The sequence below is a fragment of the Neopsephotus bourkii genome, unplaced genomic scaffold, assembly GCF_033783945.1.
Source record: "Neopsephotus bourkii isolate Nb327-2 ecotype Australia unplaced genomic scaffold, CSIRO-AGI_Nbou_v1 NB_593, whole genome shotgun sequence".
Classification (NCBI taxonomy): Eukaryota; Metazoa; Chordata; class Aves; order Psittaciformes; family Psittacidae; genus Neopsephotus; species Neopsephotus bourkii.
Window position 1 is genome coordinate 2,252,754 of NW_026901094.1, and position 17,038 is coordinate 2,269,791.

The 17,038-nt window shown below is 47.4% G+C and overlaps 2 protein-coding genes across 2 annotated transcripts in view; both read right to left on the reverse strand.

Annotated features, from left to right (window-relative positions):
• Positions 1-373: 373 nt before the first annotated feature.
• LOC133211366 (probable glutamate receptor) lies at positions 374-9,809 on the reverse strand. Its single transcript, XM_061351690.1, has 11 exons — positions 9,693-9,809; positions 7,689-7,917; positions 5,390-5,421; positions 4,793-4,852; positions 4,313-4,492; positions 3,556-3,782; positions 2,856-2,953; positions 2,277-2,494; positions 1,837-2,062; positions 1,207-1,454; positions 374-703 (listed from the first exon to the last, which is right to left on the reverse strand). Exons 2-11 carry the CDS (start codon positions 7,759-7,761, stop codon positions 602-604), a joined length of 1,464 nt encoding a protein of 487 aa, XP_061207674.1. The 5' UTR covers positions 7,762-7,917; positions 9,693-9,809; the 3' UTR covers positions 374-601.
• A 3,253-nt stretch (positions 9,810-13,062) lies between these two features.
• Positions 13,063-17,038, reverse strand: part of PLCH2 (phospholipase C eta 2) — a 68,651-nt gene continuing 64,675 nt past the window's right edge. The window contains exon 22 of the mRNA XM_061351674.1: positions 13,063-15,477. Coding sequence (XP_061207658.1) covers positions 13,763-15,477 — 1,715 coding nt within the window. The 3' untranslated portion in view covers positions 13,063-13,762. The remainder of the gene's footprint in view (positions 15,478-17,038) is intronic.

The window sequence follows — 17,038 nt, forward strand, 5'->3', positions numbered from 1 at the left end:
ACTTGTTATGTCCAGGAGTTCCTCAGTTGCGTGGGCTCCCTCAGGGCACTGCAGGGGATTCAGTTAAGTCCCACCGTTGGGGATTACACCTCAGCTCTGTCCTTCCCCATCAGAACCAATCTTCCCAGTGAGCAGCATCTGCTCAGAATGGGGCAGTTTGTAACTGGCACGTTTCAGCAGCAGCTCTTAATGAGAACAGGCAGCTAAGATAGAGCTTGCTGTTTCCAAGGCTGTACCTCAGGCTGTCAGTAGTAAGCAGAGGCTCTGTAGTAACTCCCGAGTCACTGACTCCTACAGGCGGTTTTGTACTTCTCAACTAAATGCAGACCCACCACTGCAGCCACCTCAGCTGTATCTCAGCACGTCATTAACCTCCCTTACTGTTAAGTTACCCCCTATCCCTCATGGATTTAAATTCTTCCAAGTCACTTAATGTTCTTCTGCATCCAGCTCCACCAATCCAGAAGTGCTCTGTGTGTGTGTGGAATTAGAAAACTAACACCCTAGACCTGCAGAGAAACATCTGTCTACATCAATGTAGTTCCTATGAAATACACGTGGTATGAACCTAACAGAGGCCCGTTCCTTCAGGACAGAACTGTTAAGCATTGGCCCTCCCTGAAGTCTCCTGGCTCTGTCTCGTGTTTTTCTTTATGTGCAGACGAGTGCAGATTTCCTCTGTGAAAACAGCACAGCAGGATTTCTGGAAGACAAAAGGGAGGAAACACAGGGATGGGTGTTTCTGTGTCCTGGGAAAGGGTGCACAACCCGCCCCCGGAACAGACAGGGAACAGGGACACACTCAGATTCTAGTGCAGTTTCATTTACATGTGTTTTCCTGCTTGTCAAGTGACTTGAGAGGAGCCATACTTGAGAATAAACTTGTTACTGGTGATCAATTGTCCTCTGTACACTCTGAGCACACGGGAATGTACTTGGGCTGCCAAGGAACCCAGCAGACGTTTCTACTTAGTGTTTTGGCAGGGTGGGAGGTTATTTTGTTATTGTTGCCCTGTCCAGGCTAGAAATGTCTCACCCAGCCTAAGCCTGAAACCCCAGCTCTTCAAAGAGTAACTGGATACGATGGCTTCCCCTGTCACTGCACTGCTTTCCTCAGAAAGAGCAGGATCAGGCTGGTACCGAGCTTGTTCCTGCTGATCGGGTGGGATACAGGGAATCAGGGCAGGAGGTAAACCCATCACCCACCTTGGCATGCCCAGCAGCGCGTCTGCTCTTGTGGGAGAGCTCGGCCACGGCTGCGATCATGCCGAGGGCCAGCCCGATGGCCAGGGTGAGGAAGAGCCCCCCCAGCGCCTGGGGCTGCAGAGGGCTCCACCGCTCGCGGCTCCTGTGCAGGCAACTGCTCTCCCACCACTTGTTGCGCAGGTAATCGAGGTCCCCCGACTCACGCAGCTTGAGGACGGCCACAGAGAGCTGCTTCGTCCACGGGGATGCTGGGGGGGAGAATGAGGGTGTGAGGAGAGGCCGGGACAGCTCAAAGCACGTCAGCAATCCTCTGCTGCGCGCCAAGAAGCGCTAGGGTCTGAAGCAGGAGGCTGACGGGACGAGGGGCATGGCTTAAAACTAAAAGAGGGGAGATTCACACTGGATGTGAGGAAGAATTGTTTTACACTGAGGGTGCTAAAACCCTGGCACAGGCTGCCCCCTGCCTGGAGACACTCCAGGCCAGGCTGGATGTGGTTCTGAGCACCCTGCTCTAGCTGAAGACGTCCCTGCTCACTGCACGGGGCTGGATGAGCTGTGAAGGTCCCTTCCATCCCAAACCATTCCATGATTCCAAGTGGAGAGGGGGGCAGGAGCAGGACACAGACTAACCCTGGGTGGTGGCGATGCCAAATCCTCTGGCTCCGATAACTTCGGGGGCCCTGATGAGGTTGCAGTGCCGAGCGGCGGCGAGGTCCTGGGAGATGGATTCCCCAATGAAGGCGTAGTTGGACTCCATCACCCGCTGAACTGCCTCCTGGTAGGTCTTGACTAAAACGTGGTCTCGTCTCTTGTCCATGTACTCGTAGATCATCTGATGGATGGGATTCTTGGAGTTCTGCAGCCCAAAAATCCAAGTGTCAACTGAAGTGCAAAACCATCACATAAAATCTGCCCATACGTGCAGGGGTTGCAAAATAACTTGTTCAAGGCACACAAGGACAGCCCCTGCAGGCTAGACTGCTGGCTTGTAAAGGAATGCACTATAAACACATGGTCCTCTACAGGCTTTTCTCCCTGAGAAAGGAAGAGATGAACAAAACACCAGGTACCTTGAAGAAGTAGAAGGTAGAGGAGCCCTCCAGTGTCCCGAACTCCAGCTTCCTTTGCTTCACAAGGTCCTCAAAGGTCTGGATGGGGAGCTGCTCGCTGCCGGAGCTCAGCAGGGCGGTGAAGTTGGCGATGTAGGCAGCCAGCAGCGCGATGGTGAAGAGCCACCAGACAGCAGCAACGACCCGCACAGAGAGAGCCTTGGGTCGAGGGGTGACACCTGCAAGGCCGGGGCAGGGAAAACACATGGGAGGGATGTAGAGAGACACAAAGGGCTTTAGACCGTGAGCCTGAGTTCAAGGCTTCCCTCTACATAAAGGCCATACTGCAAAACCTGCCCTGCAGCTACTGACTGCATGAGCCTGAGAAGAGCTGCGATGGCTGCTTTGACCTGCACCAACCTGCAGAGCAGAGCTGGAGCAGTGTCAGCGGCCAAAAGCAACAACAGAACACTCCCCTCTACAAAGCACCAGTGCAGTGGTTGCCTTCACATTCCCCAGAGCAGCTACAGACACACCAGAGGTGGATATACAAACCCCATACCTCCTCTGGAGCCCCTCCATGGCTGTTCTCCAGCTCACCTTGCAGGGCAAGGGCTCCTGCTCCAAACCAGAGGCTGTTTAAGAAGGTGAAGTGGTTCTCTTCGTTCTTTGGCTCATTCCACTCACAGGGGCTCAGCCTGCAAGAAAACGACAGGATAAAACAAGACATTCAGGGGAACAATAGATCTAAACCATCCTGCAGCGTGAGTGCAGCAGTGCAGATTAGACTGAAAATGCCCCTTTCATGCATGGCAGCTCCTCTTTCACCTGAGGAGGCCAGGGCTCCGGGGGAGGGCTTTTGTTCAAGACTGCAGCTGCAGAGAGCATTAGCCCCCTAAGAAAGCAGGGGAAGCTGAATCTCTTGGGAAAGAGTGGAGGGGTGGCAGAGAGAATCTTCCATCTGTTGATGCAGGACACAGTGCATAAAAATACAGGAGAGGGACCTGCCCATGGGAACATGGTCATAGTTGAAAGCAAACTCTGATAAGGGTGAGAAGGAAGAGCTGAAGTACAAGCACACAGTGCTCTCAGCAGCCCTAGGTAGGCCACATCCAGAGATCTTGTGCGCTTCGTGCTCTTAACCTGACATGACCTAAGCTTTGTTGGCCGTGGTTCTGGACCTGTACAGAAGGTTCCTCAAAGCAAAATGCCCCCAAGTGCTTCCTTTAGAGCCAAGGTCTCTCCACAGCTGAGAAAGGAGCTTCCTTGACCAAAACCTGAGAAACAAATTCATTTGTACCTGGCAACAAGGAAGAGGCAGAAGCACGTCAGCACGTAGGCAAACAAGAGGCCGGTCCAGGTCTCCTTGCTGAAAGGGGCCAGGAAGTGGAAGAACGACATCTCCTGAGAGAGGGTTTCTTTGCGGAGCAAGATTCCGATCCCGGTCTGCAGGAAGGGGGTGGTGAAGGAGACCACCTCTTCCCTGGCTGACGTCACCGTCAGCGGCGCCACTGCGATGTCTGCTTCCTGCGGGGTGGGGAGGAAACCAAGGGACCCTCAACCTGCCTGAAGAGCCTGGCAAGCAGAGGCAGGTCTGGGCACTGCCCTGTGCCACGGACACCTCTGACAAAGGGGCAGCCTTGCACTGATGGCTGCAGGCTGCAGCTGGAATCTGGGCCTTCTGGTTTCCTGCCAGACCGGCTGAGGCTCCGGTGTCCTCAGGGCTCAGGTTCAAGGCAAGTTTTCCTGACAGCCGTTATCTTTGTTTCGCTATGGAGCTGAGGTCCCTGTGCAGTCCCTCAGAGCCCAGGAAAGCCCTGGGTGGCCTCTGAGACAAGCCCAGGAGCGCCTCTTTCTAACAGTGAGTTCCTGCTGTGGCTGTCACCTCCATGTTCCTTGGTTTCCATACATGCAGGCCAAACCCAACCACAAGCCTTGCTGCTCACGAGTTCTACACCCCAGGCAGGATGACCCCGAGCTGCTGGGTCCTGGAGCAGACCCCGGCGCTGCTCTGCCCTCCCGGAGCCCACTGTGGAACAGCACAAACGGAACATTACCCGTCTCAGAACTTCACCGATCATCCCGGTCCAGTTCCCGCCGGGAGCGACAGCTCCGTACTGCCCATCGCTCACCACCTTCACCCTGTAGCGGAACCGGAGCATTGCAGCCAGAGCCTTCAGCAGGTCGATGCAGTACCCCTCCAGCTCGGCGCTCCTCACCATGACGTAGGGATCTTCCTGCATGTTGGGGAAATACACAGAGCCTGCAGGGACCTTGGAACAGTCTCCCAGTGCCTAAAGGGGCTGCAGGAAACCTGGAGAGGGGCTTGGGTCAAGGGCCTGTAGGGACAGGCCAAGGGGAATGGCTTGAACCTGCCCGAGGGGAGACTGAGCTGAGCTCTTAGGCAGAAGCTCTTCCCTGTGAGGGTGCTGAGGCGCTGGCACAAAAATCTGCTTGCAAATATACGGGAGGAAAGAAAAAGCAAAGCATGACCCCCGCCACGTCCCAGCCACCCCAGAGCCGTGCCATTGCCTCACCAGGATTGTTGTGACAGTCAGAGTTGGAAGAACCTCTTCTGGTCTCCTCGAGTCAATGCCCTGCAGATCGAGAAATGGAGCAGGAATGATTGGATTGCAAAGTCCCAGGCAGGGCCCTCAGCCTCAGGGGGAGTCAGGGGGTCTCTTGTGCTAAACCAGCTGTAAATCTGCCCCTGTGAGCTGCAGCAACCCCACCACTGTGGTTCCCCAACAGGAACTGAGCCATCACAACCATTTCCCTTCACTGCCTGTTGTCAGGATTCGCTGCCTGAATAAAAGTCACTTTAAATGTTGTCACAAGGCGCACAGTGCACATGGGCTCCCAAAGAGATCAGTGCCTGTTGCAGACACAAGAGTCAGTGGCTGGAGGCAGGTTCTGCCGTGGGGCATGGCTGAGTTTTGAATTCTGGACTAAAGGAAAGCAAAACCCCAGCACAGACGCACACAGACTCAGACATGGCCAGCACCAGCCATGGAAATGTGTTCAAAATGATAACTTCATGGATTAAAAGCATTGCACACCGTGAGCACATCGATTTCTGGTCTTTTGCACTCACACCTTTATCGGCAGCTCCGCTCCAGGGAACTCAAACATACCTGACTCAGAGCATCATCATTCCTTGAGGTTCCTGAAAAACACAACACCATCATCAGCTTCTTACAGGGCTTCTATTTACAGCTCCTCAAAAGTGACGTTTCACACCCTCAGTCCTGCTGCACTTCAACAGCAGGATGACTGTCCTGGCCTCACCAGCTCATGGCTGCAGCAGGTCAAGTTTGCTCATTCACAGCACAGTGCTAGTGTGAAACAGGAGCAGGAACAGCCACAGCCAGTCAGACTACAAGGGTTCTGACTAACTCAGTGATGAGGGCTGTCACTCACACACTGACTCTGCACAATCAGCTGGCTTATTTCCTGACTGTCCTCCCCAGTGAGGTGAAAAGCCAGTTCTGCTGCTTCACACAACTGAGATTTCCCTCTAACTCCAGCAAACCCCTGCCGATATCCCTAAGGAAAAGCCCTGTAAACAGCCCATCACTCTCAAGTTCCAAGACACAAGGGGCTGCACCCACCGGGATACAAACCTTTCTCCACTATGTCCTGCTCTGTTCCCCCCTCAATTTCCAAGCGCCCTGACCTTTCATTCCTCTGAAAACTAAAGCCTCCAAAAGGGCCACATCCAAAACCAGGAATCAACAGCAAGAGGGGCCAGGAAGCCTCTCTGGGGTTGCCTGCTCTCTGTGTCCCATCAAGGAATAGAAAGCAAGGGAAGTCCATAAAACTGACAGTGTTTAAGCATAATGGGAGCGAGGAACAACTCTGTGAACAGCACAGAGTGAAGACCAAATGTCAAACCACTGTTGACTTTCTGGATATTACTTCTCCTAGCTGTACCTTAGTTTCCCCTCCGTAAAACCAAGGTCATGATACTCCCCTCTTCGATAAAAACACCAAGCGCTTTTACTGGGGTCAGTCTTGCTGCTGGGTTCTACTCTCTGCTCTGCTGTGTGACTTCCAACAAGTCTTGTTAAATTATTTGATCCACAGCTTCTCTTTCCTTAATCCTCAGGAGAATCCCCCCATTTCACCCCCTCTGCAAAAGAGCAAAACTACAGTGTCTGAGATGCAGAACTGACCCCACAGTTGTGTCAATGTACAACTCACTAATTGCCCAGGATGCTTGGATGCTTCTTCTAGAACACACACAGCTTTGCTCCTGGGAATCAAAGAATTCACACTGGAAAAGCCAAAAATCCCTCAAGATAACACTAAAAATTAAGAGATTAAGAGCGTTTTCACTCTTTCAAGCAAAAGCTGTGAGTTTTTCATTAAATACAACAACATATTAATTCATTATGTATTATTCATCCTTTGGTTTTGCAGTTTTTGGCCTTGTGCTGAACTCTACATTATGGTGAAACAAAACCTGTTTTTTCCCTCTCCACTACTGTTCTCCATGGGAGCTGGAAATCTTCACAAAGGAGCTCTCTTGTCTCCATTTAAAAACCCATTAATGCCACTAAAAGCTTTTTGAGGCTTCTTTTTGAAGACCTGCTAGGGTTTCCTGGAAGAAAACAGCCTGTACCGAAGGCCTCAGCTCCCCCACAGTGGCACTAGATGCAGCTGTTCAAAGCCCCATTGTAAGAACTCCTGAAAGGACCATAAGTAACCAAGTCTCTGCACTTGCTCACAGTTCATGGCAGTGATGCTTCAGAAGCCAAGTCCTCACTGTGAGCTTCTATGAAAAACAGAAGACAAAGAAGAGGCTCATCCTCCGCTCTTGCTCCCCACAGGCTGGTGGCTGCAGGAAACAACTGCAGTGGCAAAAGTCAGCCTCATGCTTACCCCTTCTCCTCTGACATGCCCAGCCTTCCAATGGGAGCTGGCTGCCTGCTTAGCTTCCTGTGGAAAAGCTCGTAGCACTGTTAAGCACTCCTCCTAAGTGCTTAACACTTAAACACTAAGGCCACCTCACCTCAGTTTCCTACCACATCCTCTCTCTAGGCTGAGGGCCTTGCCTTTGCATCCTTTGCCAGCATTTGTCTCCCCTAAGAAACAGCTTTAACCACAATGATGGTGTTCAAGGACACCTAGACACCCTTTTTCTATGCTTTTTAACCTGCCCTCGTCTCTGTCATCTGATTTACAGCTACAGCAGCAAAGGCACAAAGAGCACAATCACAAGCTGCAATAACAAGCTAGGCGCTGGTGATATCTTAATAACTAATTCAAAAGCAAAATCCTATGTTGATGTAACCAGCAGAAAAAGCTGCTAAAGAATAAGAAAATCAGGCAAAATAAGCACTAGCAGTTAAAGACTGAAAGAATTGACTCTGTAAAGAAAAACAAACCCAGATTTGGATGCAGGCAGCAGGTTTGGACCATTTTTCTCACCTGTTCGGCTTGACTCTCCCAGGAGCAGCATGGTTGTAATCACACAGAGAAGGGAGGAAAGACCTTTGTCCATTGTAGCAGAAATATCTTCTGCCTAAAGGAAACTTCCTGCTGGAGGTGAAAGGCAAGCAGTTACAGCTGCGTTTAGAGATCCTCACTGCTGGGTTAAAAGCAATACATCCTGGATTTTCTGCAACTCATTCTGAAGGGTCCCAAGTCAAGCAAAGGTCTCCAGGTGAAAACAGTCACCTCTGAGCCCAGTCATACATGTATTAAAGGAAAGAGTCTGCTGAGTAGCTTAGTGCAGCAAAAGGGATGTGACCAACCTGTAGAGCGGATTTATCACAGATGTTGTACTTTGTCTCTGCTGGTCAGCTCTCCACAAAGGAGAGGTTTGTGATCATGAGCGTGTAGGCTCTGGAGAGGGGCAGACATAGGTGTGTGCCCTGACAGGGGACACAAACCCATGGATGTGGGAAAGGAGAGGATACACACCCATGGGCTCCCATGGGAAGCAGCTGAAGTACCCCTGAGAGCCAGGCTCTTGTGCTCTGGGAAATGGAAGATGCTGTCACCAAAATTTTAGAGTATGAAGAGGCACTAATAAAAGAAATCTAGAGACAAGAGAAATTGCTTCTGAAGCCCTCTTTCATCTCAACCTCCTGCCTGCAACTGAACAAGGGAAAGGGACAGGCAAAGGAGGGCAGAAACCAGCATATTTTCAATTAACTTTTTCATTTCAAACTCTGCAATGAAATTTCTGCAGGGCTTGACACAGTTGTACATTTGTCATTGTAAAACAGCAAGGGAACTATGAAAAACCATCAAGGCCAGGTTACAGTAAGTCTTCAGCTGCAGCGATATTTTGGGTTGTACATGTTGTCATAGAGTCAACCGAAGTCCAGGACACCGTTATCCCAGAAACAATAAAAACCATATTAAAAAAATGAAAACTTACCTTTTAGGAGACTGTAGACAAAAAAACCACCCTACACTACATACAGTGTTAGCTGCTTCTGTTGCTGCTCAGAAACACGGCTTCAGTTCATCTTACCTCATCATGAATGTTTCCCCAAACCTGCCCTCCTGGAAAACTCTTGGCTTCACAGCTCAGGAGCTTCCTTCCCTCAGTTTCTCTACATTTTTCAACTAATGAGAGGGGTGAATAAAATGAACATAGAAGATTCTTTCTGAATTTAATTTAAATGCTGTCTTTGCTGTGAAAAATACTTCAGATGGGAATGTTTTGATCCTCTCAAAAGCAGCAAAGGAGGAGACTGACATCTGAGTTACGGATCAGCCTGCTCGTTTCCTGGTAGATTTCACCTGTGAATTACTGCTACTTTCTCCATACAGCTCAGTACAAAGTACAAAATGAGCTTTATTTCAAGCAGTCTCCTTCATAAAAAAGCTAATTAGAGCTGGTAATGTATTGCTTGCATCCCCTGAAAAGAGAGCGCTGTAACACACTGCTACTGCTGCTGCCTGAAAGAACAAATACAGTGTAAATACATGCACAAATAAAAACCACAGACTTCTAGCAAAGGCTGATGCACTTCCCTGGCTCTGATTTATACTGGAGTCATTTAAGGACAAACAGAATCCCTTAGAATAAAGGGAGAGCAGAGGATTTTAGTGTCTCCCAGTGTGTAAAGAGCTCCTTAGGTACTGTTTAGACTAACCACTGCAACATCCATTCACCATCCACCTGAGGAGTTACTACAGTTTCCTCATGCTGGCTTTACAGCAAAACAAACTAAGGATTTAAACAGTTGGTTTGCTAGAATCAGCTCACTCCTTAGAAGGTTTTCAGTCTGTGAACCAAAGAAGACATCATTACTCCTCAGCCAGTCTTCTGTCTGCAGTGCTGCCAGCAGGCATCAGTATGAACACAACAGCAGAAAAGGTGAAAAGCCATGAGTTAGGAAGGAGACAGCCTGCTGCACACAGGCATTGGTCCATGCTACCTACAAGAGCAGTGACTGGAGGCAGTAGCTCACTTACAGCGGTTCCTCTTTCTCCTCTCCTAGTCCGTTTCCTGACAGGGCACTGGAGCAGAAACTCGATGAGCAGGCACCAGGGAACTGTTGGAACACTGCACTTGCAGCCAACGCTGTTATAAGGAGAGAAGAGAGGGAGGAGCCAGGCTGAGGGGCTTCTGCAGAGCATGTGGGGGCCCTACCACACACCCCACAGTACCTGGGGCTGGGAAGGAGGAGACTACACCCAGCAAGAAGACAATGGTTGGAAGCAGTCTGGTGCAGCAGCTGAATGCTACACTGAGCCTCAGAAAATCCTGTTACTGCCCTGCTGGGTGGTCCTGTAAAGTCCTCTCTCTTCACAATAGTGTCCTGTCAAGCTGTGCCCATCTCTCCCATCTATTGCTAGTGTGAACTGCTCCAGACTTTCTCCACTCTGTAGCTGCCTCAGAAGATCAGCTGGGGACTCACGTATAACACCAAAAAACCCCCAAGCCATTACATACATCTAGGGTTTCCTCACAATGCCTGGGCAGGTGAAGGAAGGCCTGAGCTTTCAAGGTAAAACATTACATTCCTCTCTGGATTGTAGATTTCTGTTTAACACACAGGCACAGGAATTAATTCCCTATCCCCTCCCTCCTCCCATTTACTAGTTTCACTTCAGAAGTAAGCTGAAGCACTACACTGCCAAGTGGCTGCTCTGCTGCGCCAGGTCAGTTATAAATATGCACATCAAGGCACTGTAACAACAAAGAAGCGCCTTCACAGGAATTCAGCAGAGTAAACTACTACAACTCATCCTGCAGGGGACTTGGAACATGTCCACACTTGAGGAAGAAACAACAATTTACTCCCTACTTGACTTTAAGATGATGAAAAACTGAAGATGGAAAATTCTCCAGGAGCATGCACGTCCTGGCCTTCCTCCCTGAGCATTCTGTATACGTGCCACTGAGGAAATCAATTATTAAATATCAACACAGCTTGATCTGTGCAGTCAAAAATTGCTTACACTTCAATTCAAAAGGCTGCAGCTGGTGAAGCTGGCTCCTAACAGAGTTCAAAGGCTTGTCTCATAGCTCACTGCAATTAAGAGGAGTCCTTAGATCACTTTTAGTGCACTTCAGACCCCAGATGGTGTAAATCATTCTTGCAATATAAATTATGGTGAGGTGCTAAGTCTGTTACAGATGATAACTACCTCTTCCCTACAGGACAAAACAGAAAAGGAATCCAGAAAGAACTCTTCACCTTGGATTCCTCTCGGAGGCTCTGACCTGCTCACAGGTTCATCTCCATGTGCTGTCTTTGGTAGTTTGAAGGTGGCTGCACAACAGTGTGGGTACCACAAAATGAATTCTGGTCCTAGGAATAAATGGACACACCATTAACGGTCGTGTGTAGTGTAACAAAATGAGCTATAAAGGTAGCTACTATTAGTTTAGAAGCAGGAGGGCAAAATTCAACTGTACCCTATTAAGTTAAATCCAGACACTGCTTTTTAAAACCTTGAACAAAGATAAATGTTTGGAAGTGCTACAAGGCACTGCCTTCTGTGAGGTGCATTAATTTAACAAGTATCAGTCAAAAATAACCTGATTGTTAAACTTGGTCTTTGAAAAGATACAAATAGGCCTTTTAAGCATTAACTTTCTGAAGTTGTCAAGTTGTGGGTGCTTTCCTGCTTTAAATATAAAAAAGGCAGCAGCTCCCTGCAGCTTTTCAGCCCAAAACCAAAGTATTACAGAATGACTTTTCATCCAGAGAATGCTAATGACATCTGCTTTGTGTTAAGACACAATGTGAGACTAATCTTGGCAGATTTACCTTTTTTCCTTCAGAAATGATTTTGTAGGGTTACTTCAGGGCTCTGCTACACAAACCTCGAGGGCTTCTCATCCAAATTATGAAGTCAAGCAATGAAGATCTGAGCCAGGATGGAAAACTGAGAGAATATTTTTAGACCAAACATAATGAAGACAATTTAAAAAGATTTAATTGGAGAATTTAACCCCTCACAGCCCCATCCCCATGTCATGATGATATCATTACCTACAGGTAGCCTTGCATTTTTGATACCTCAGAGGTTAACTGTTGGTGGCCAAATGATACTAAAATTAGAAACCGATAACTTCTTTCTAGCCCTGCAAGCCACAAGTAAGCTGAGGACCTTCCAGGAGTAAGCATGAACTAACACACTCCTACTGTGCAATCTGTGGGGACTGGAAGACGAGAGATTTTTGAATGAGACAGGTGAAGAGGGAAGTTTTGCTGCAATATTGTCAGCCAGACTTCAAACAACCTCAGTGATGGAAAAGGGCTGACTACGTTCCTTGGAGAGCTGTAACAGAACAGCTTGGGTCTTTGGATTGTGTCTGTTTGTCTGCTAGTTACATGAGCTCCCCTAGAATATTCATATACACAGGCATCATTGGGTGCCAAGCAAGACATCACTTTGAGTCAACCCATGTGCTGTGCATCACAGTACAACAGAATGCCAGTCTCTACCAGTACTTGCACGTGATTTGGTGGACCTGAGAAAACTTGAGCTGGATCTGAAATGGAATGAAGAGTAAAATTAACTGTTACCCACTGAAGATAAAACAAGCAGATGGGGTTCACCATGTTTGCATAGCACAGACTTCTAGAGAGCATAGAACAAGTGTTATGTTACAGCTAAAGAGTCACAGCTGGAGGGTTAAATATGTTTATTTTAGTAGTGTAAGGTGGTTTTACAAACAGATCTTTAGATTTTGCAATATACACAAAGGAATCAGTACAAACAAAAAGCAAAATATCCTCTCAACAATGCAGCCTCTATGCAGCCTGAAATAAAATTAAATCTCTGCTTCTCTTTAAAACACATCTCAGTAAACATTCTTCTCCATCACTGGTAAAATGTGCATCTATAATAAATGACATAATAACTGAGGGGGGACGGATAGGAAGACAACGATGACATCCCTAAAAACAGAACGTAAAAAAACTGGGGAAGAAAAATTATTCTTGTGTTTGGGTTGGTTTTTAATTCTGAACATGTCCATCTACAAAAAATTAAATAGCTCTGTTTAAAACATATCCTGGAAAATTTTGCATGGCAGTGCAATACAGAAATAGTAAAATTCATCCAAAAAGTGCTATGTACAGCAGCATTGTTAACGTACCGGAAGGAAGGGATGGTCTGTTTCCAAGCAAAGACCAGCCTGCTTTTGAACCATTTCTGAATCAAAGTCAGAAGATGTTTCCAGTCTATTTTCAGTAATTCCCTTCTCTCTCCTGTCTCATTCCCACAGATGATGCTTTGAGACAAGGAACAGTCACAGTTCAGTTAAAGTTAGGTGCAGACATCAATTTGCATACACACGGATGTGTACATATATATTTTTTATATATATATACATATACATATAAACAAGCTTGGTTTAAAAAAAGCATTGCTTTGGAACAGAGTGAGAGCTCTTCTGCAGAGTTGAGACAATCTGCAATAAACAGGTCCACGATGGAAGATGGACTTTATCTACCACATTACTAATTCATGGAACAATTTCACTGCAATTTGGAATATTTCCCAGAGAAGACACCCTCAGAGGCCTCAAAAAAATAAGCCAGGACTGGGAGCATGACTTGCAACCCAGCCTCTTTTTGTGCATCCACAATTTGTAAGAGCAAAATTAACCTTTAGCTGTCATTAGCATCACATTTACCTATTAAACATCAGCTTTAGCTATTTTAAGAAGCAGTTACTGAAATTTGTAAAGAACATGAGATTTGCATGGAGCAAAATGTGAATGCAAGAAGTGATGACACACAACAGAGGCCAAATTTGAGGCTGGGGAAGTGTATTTAGAAAAAAGGAGGTCAAATCATTAGGACTGTAAAAATACAAGTGCCTGATTTCACTTGATGGCTCTATTTCTACAAGCTGACAAATTTAACACTCATCTGTTCTTTTGGAGTCACGATATTAAGGCCCTTTACACTGAAAGGAAGGACAGGAAGCACTAAGCCAGATGAGGGTGTTTTGTGCCTCTCAGGTCACTGTGGTTTGCTTGCTGGGAATGTAAACATCACCTTCTTCAGTGCTCCCCAGAACTACAGTTTCAGCATAAAGAAGACTTCTGTGTCAGTGTTATAATCAGTTTGGTTCTTGGGCTGGGATGTAAACACGGCAGGAGAAGCTGTATCCATACAAACTGCTTTTGCAATGCTGCAGGCTCCCTCAGGATTCCCTCTCTCTTCAATGGGGCTGGCACTGAGCTGGCCCAGGCTCTGCAGCCGCTGCCTCTCCTGGGCCTGTTTAGCCCTGTTGGCGATGTACCGCACGCGGCTCTGGCTGCGTGATGATGAGCGGCGCAGGAGCCCCATGCTCTCCCCTTCCTCCTCAGATTCACTTGGGTCAAGGCTGATAGGGGAAGTGATATCATTTTCCTGCTGAAAGGCTGTCAGCTTCTTCAGCTGCTCCATCAGTTCATCCTGGGATTTGACTGAGGATCTCAGGCCTGAAGAGCGGCGCTGCTCCCGCATTGACCGAGTGACAAAGCTCCTGCTGATGCTACGGTATTTGCTTTCAAAAGTACATACAATGTCATCAGAGGTAAGGTCTCCAAGACTTTTGGATTTTGCCTGGTTATTCCCAACCATGTCATGTGCTTTGGATTTGTTAGAAGACTGTCTGAGACTTTCTATGTAGAGCCTGCTCCAGGTATGCCTTCTAGGGATGGATGAGAATGCATCTTGAGGACCCCTGGCAAGAGGACGGGGGCACAGTTCATCTGCTGGCAGCTGGCCAGACCTCAGGTTAGGGTTGGATTTGCTCTTGCTCACCATTGGCATCTCGTTACTGGAGGCTGTGGCTGATCGTGGACGCATACCCTTCCTTACGGCAAGGGGCTCAAAATTCTCATGATGGATGCCAAGATCTGGGAGGCTTTTGCGAGCTAGGTTGGGGAGAGAGAGATCTATCACAGTGTCATTGGAGGACATGCTGGAAGAGGAGGACATACTGTCACGATGATTGCTGCAATCTAGCTTGCTCCAGATCCGGTCATTAACAGTGGCATCAAAGTATACCTCTGCTGCTGGAGACAGGCTACTTGGAATTTTTATTAAGGCTGAGGAGTCTGACATCTTCAGGCCTTCACTCTTTGACCTTCGTACTAACATGTAAGAGCCTGTCTGAGAAACAGGTAGAGCCTGTGCAGCCTGGGCTTTCTGAAGAGTGTCTGGAGGCAAAGTTGTCTGCGTGCTGTGAATCACATCGTTTTGCTGCCGTACAACAGCTGCTGCACCAAGTATTTGCCCTTTGGATTCAATGGTGCTTCTCATGCCTGGTTGGCCATTTTGGTTCTGGCAGTTCTCAACAGGTTGTCCATCAGTCTTACCTGCTGCCAGTACCAACCAGGTTTTCTGAGGGTGCACTGCCAGTCCATATTGATCTTCAGCTTTACTGCATGCCTGTTTCCAGCCATTTTCTTCTTTGAGACATCCTGCCACGCCTGTCCTCTCATCCTCTTGAACTACAGCTGCTCTTGTGACTACCTGCACTTGGTATTCTGCAGCCAGATTTGTTCTTTGCTCTCTAGTGAGTAGAGATTCTTGAGGCTGGTTGGATGTGCTGCTTGCTTCTGACTGAAATTCAGTGGAATGATCAGACACAGATGCTTCTTCAGAATCACTGTAAGGAGCAATGGGCAGAGGGAAGAAAAGGCTGGTGTGATGGTTTTCATTGGCAATAACAGGCTCTTCAGTGATAGTTTCTAGGCTGCATAAAGAAGTGACTGACCTCTGTATCGAGAAATGGCAGACATCTACTTGGGAGACATGAAAACACAGGAAAAAGAAAGAAAGAAGAAAAAGACACAAGTTAATACCTATTACAAATGGCGCTTCAGCTGAAGATTCATTCTTCTTGTGTTAGTTTGTTTTCAGGTAGTAGCTGCAGATATTAATAATGATTTTTCTAATAACTTACGATTTCAATCATCTGGCTAAAGGCAGCAAAATCTTCTGCCCATTCAGTTTTACCTCCTCAGAAGCCCCGTTGCTTTCAGAAAATCTCATTCCATGCACGGTAGCACCACACTGCCTTTCTGATTATCTCATTCAAACTACCCATCCAATTCTTTGCGTCCTTTGTGCCCCTTCTCATAGAACAACTTTTCTTCCTCCACTTCCCAGCACCATTTGAATTGCTCTTTTCCTTCTTTCCAGCATTCAAATGTGTCAATGTATCAGAGCATCAGCAGACTATGTACAATAATCAGAGCACCACTGCCCAAACAACAGACATGATCCCAGGGATCAATTACACGGAAGAGAAGCGGCGCTGGATTTCTGGAGCAGATGACAAACAGCACAAGCTGTACACATACAATGGAGCGTAGTCAGTGTGTCTTTTAAAACCAAAACTAAACTTGAAACAGGCTAACTTGGCTTTCCTAATGAAGTTTATAATTTCTTTTGCACAGACATGTGGCTCACGAGCACCAGGTGACAGCACAATCCATAGGATCCCTATGGCCACCAACTACCTAAAGGGAACTCTCCATCTGCCTGCAGTGTTTATAACCTGTATCTCAAGAGCCAAAGCAATCACGCCCAACAGACTATTTCCCACATCTCCAAACCACAATGCAAACATGCACTTGAGAACTAGCAAAGCACCACTGAGCCAGACAACAACCTTAAGAACATAGCAGCAGATAATTGTATGTCAGGAAACAAACAAAAACTGGGACTACAGGCAACAAGGTGCTTTGATCAGTGACACTGAGGAGACAGTTACCTTTGGCTTGCTTGTCCTTTCAGTTCTTAACTAGAAAGAGAGAGTGTGCATGTGGAATAATAGGACAGAACAGAGGAAAAATCCAGTTAATGTAGGGAAGGCAGGTGCAGGTAACAGGATAAATTAGTGCTGAGGAAGGGAAGGGAAACAGACAAATATTCACACATTCTTGTAGGATCCTAAGAATTTCTGACCAACCAGAGCACTCAGTGGGATCCATAAATGGATGGATTTAAAATGCATTATTTAGTGATAGAAAAATAAAGAGCAATTTTTGCTATTGTTCAAGTAATGCACTCTGCTGGCCTGGGGAATGGAATCCAGCTTCCTCTTCTCCAAAGACCTTTCCTAATGCTAAGGGAAAAGATCACCTGCATTACCAAAACATTCCAAGAAATACTGGGCCTTTCCCTTCAACACCAGTATTCCCACTCCAGTGCAGTGACAAGACGCTTAATGATGAAGAAAGCTGCTCAATGGCCCATGTGAGATCAGCTGGGAGCGTTCAAAGGGAAGGCAGCACGTGTGTCCATAAGCAAACCCCACCATTCACAACACGACAGAACTTGTCAGGATCTGGAGGA

What these genes read in the sequence shown, in the direction of transcription:
- LOC133211366 (XM_061351690.1), bottom strand. Translation starts at nt 7,761, where the DNA reads ATGGACAAAGGTCTTTCCTCCCTTCTCTGTGTGATTACAACCATGCTG. An exon ending in TCGGTGAAGTTCTGAGACGG is followed by an intron (nt 3,783 to 4,312) that starts GTAATGTTCCGT and finishes CCCACCCCGCAG; the next exon opens with GAAGCAGACATCGCAGTGGC. An exon ending in TGGCATCGCCACCACCCAGG is followed by an intron (nt 1,455 to 1,836) that starts GTTAGTCTGTGT and finishes TCTCCCCCCCAG; the next exon opens with CATCCCCGTGGACGAAGCAG.